The following is a 1,954-nucleotide window of genomic DNA, read 5'->3' on the forward strand; positions in this document are numbered from 1 at the left end:
CACTAATTATAATTAATAAAACCATATATTTATTATATTTAAATTAGTTAAAATATAGTTTGTAAGTCAACTATAATTCAGTTACTTAACAGGGTATATGGTTAACTAACTATAAGATATTTTGGTTACTTCTCAATTGTAACACTATTTTAATTCAGAATATTTTGGACTAACTCTTATTTTATATAAATTATAATTAAATTGTATTAATAATATTGTTGTATTTTTATAATTTAGAAATTGAAAACAAATACAAAAACAAAGAAATAACTTTGTAATAAAGTGATTGAATAAAAGTAAAGTATATTATATATAATTTTATATATATTTAATATATAAATGAATATATAAATACTATATAATATATAAGTGTTATATATATACTATATAATCTATCTATTATAAAATATCCACCTCTTCGAACGAAACCATGATCAATAATAAAAATATAATATTATTTAAAAAAAATACATTGTATGGTTCTTGATGATTTGGTCTGCTGATATTCTCCTTTTGTAATTAAATTCAAGTAATTCGTTCAACAAGCTGACCAACCCACTTGTTTTGTGTTTCGCAAAACCTTTTGTAGTAATCTCCTCAAAATCAATTTTCTGTCTTCCCGCGATTTTAAAAGCGAGTCTTCTTTCTATTTTTACCTTCTCTTTCCTTTGAAAGTCGACAATTACAGGCGTTCCTAAAACCTTCACAATTTCTATTAAAATGTCTTCCTCGCACGAGCCTGTAAACAGGGGTTTGGGTCGAATTATCATTTGTGCTAAAACGCATCCTGCTGCCCAGACATCGATTGCTGGTGTATACTCACTTATGCCCAATAATATCTCTGGAGGTTTATAATAAAGCGACCCAACACGAGTCGTGTACTTCAACCCAACAACATAGAAATCGGCTAGTCCAAAATCTATTAACTTAATGGTTCTTTTATTATTATTGAATAGTATATTTGTGGGTTTGATGTCTCGATGCATTATCTGTTTACTGTGTAAATAGGCGATGGCGTTCATGAGTTGAAAAATGTAGTTTGAGACGAGTTGAGGAGTCAAGCTCTTAACTACTTCATCGAAAGGTGTTGAGTTGCAGAATTCGAGAATTAATGCGTTGTATGGTGTTTGCACAACATCGAGAAGTTTCACGACATTCCGGTGCTCCGCCTGCTTAAGAAAGAAACATTCTCTTTTGACCAACTCTACGTCCAGTAATGTGTACACCTTTATCACACATTTATAGTTCTGTTTAATTGCGCCAAGAAACACGATACCGTACGTTCCTCTTCCTATTTCTCTTACTATAGAATAGTCGGCGGGGGGATTTGGAGTAAGTTTATATTTTTCACTCTCCCACGCGCTTTGACTCATTGAAAATAAATAGATAAAAAATTTAGCAAGAATTTAAAATGCAATACAACATAATAAATTGTATATGATATAAATAACACCGATGAAAATACATCAATTATACAAAACAGGCTATGCATAGAATGAAGTCAGTTGGTTTTAACAGAACAGTCTCTGGAAAAACTTGTTATGAGCAATGTTGTTGTGGCACCTTGACGACGGTGTTTCAAGAACAACACACTCGTGTGAGTCTGTGATCACTTCGTTAAAAGGGACATGTGTTAATATCGAACGAATTTCGTTGTCTTCGAAATCGTCGTTGTATTCAACAGAGAGGAATGTCGGTGAGACGATTTCTGGAGTCGATCTAGTCGATCTAGTATAGACTTGTTGTTCGCAGAATTGCATTTGAAGTCGTAGTTCTTTTTTTTCTTTATATATAAGTTAGTGTTTTTCATAACAACATTTTCATTGCTATTTTCAAATACCTGATAATTTTTTCATATGTTTACTCATTTGTTGTGTAAATAACGGGTTATACTCGATCTTTTTTCTGATGTATTTTGGGGGTTCTTATCCTTTATCGTATTTATATAAAGGGG

At 31.2% G+C, this 1,954-nt stretch overlaps 1 protein-coding gene across 1 annotated transcript; it reads right to left on the minus strand.

The window, feature by feature from the left end:
• Positions 1-458: 458 nt before the first annotated feature.
• On the minus strand, positions 459-1,373 carry EIN_267060 (casein kinase II subunit alpha, putative; the record flags this gene model as incomplete). The annotated part of the gene is made up of 1 exon (XM_004257733.1): positions 459-1,373. The coding sequence occupies one exon, from the start codon at positions 1,371-1,373 to the stop codon at positions 459-461; it is 915 nt and encodes a 304-aa protein (XP_004257781.1).
• Positions 1,374-1,954: the final 581 nt, after the last annotated feature.

The sequence above is a fragment of the Entamoeba invadens genome (genome assembly GCF_000330505.1).
Source record: "Entamoeba invadens IP1 unplaced genomic scaffold scaff_1105074726705, whole genome shotgun sequence".
NCBI lineage: Eukaryota > Evosea > Mastigamoebida > Endamoebidae > Entamoeba > Entamoeba invadens.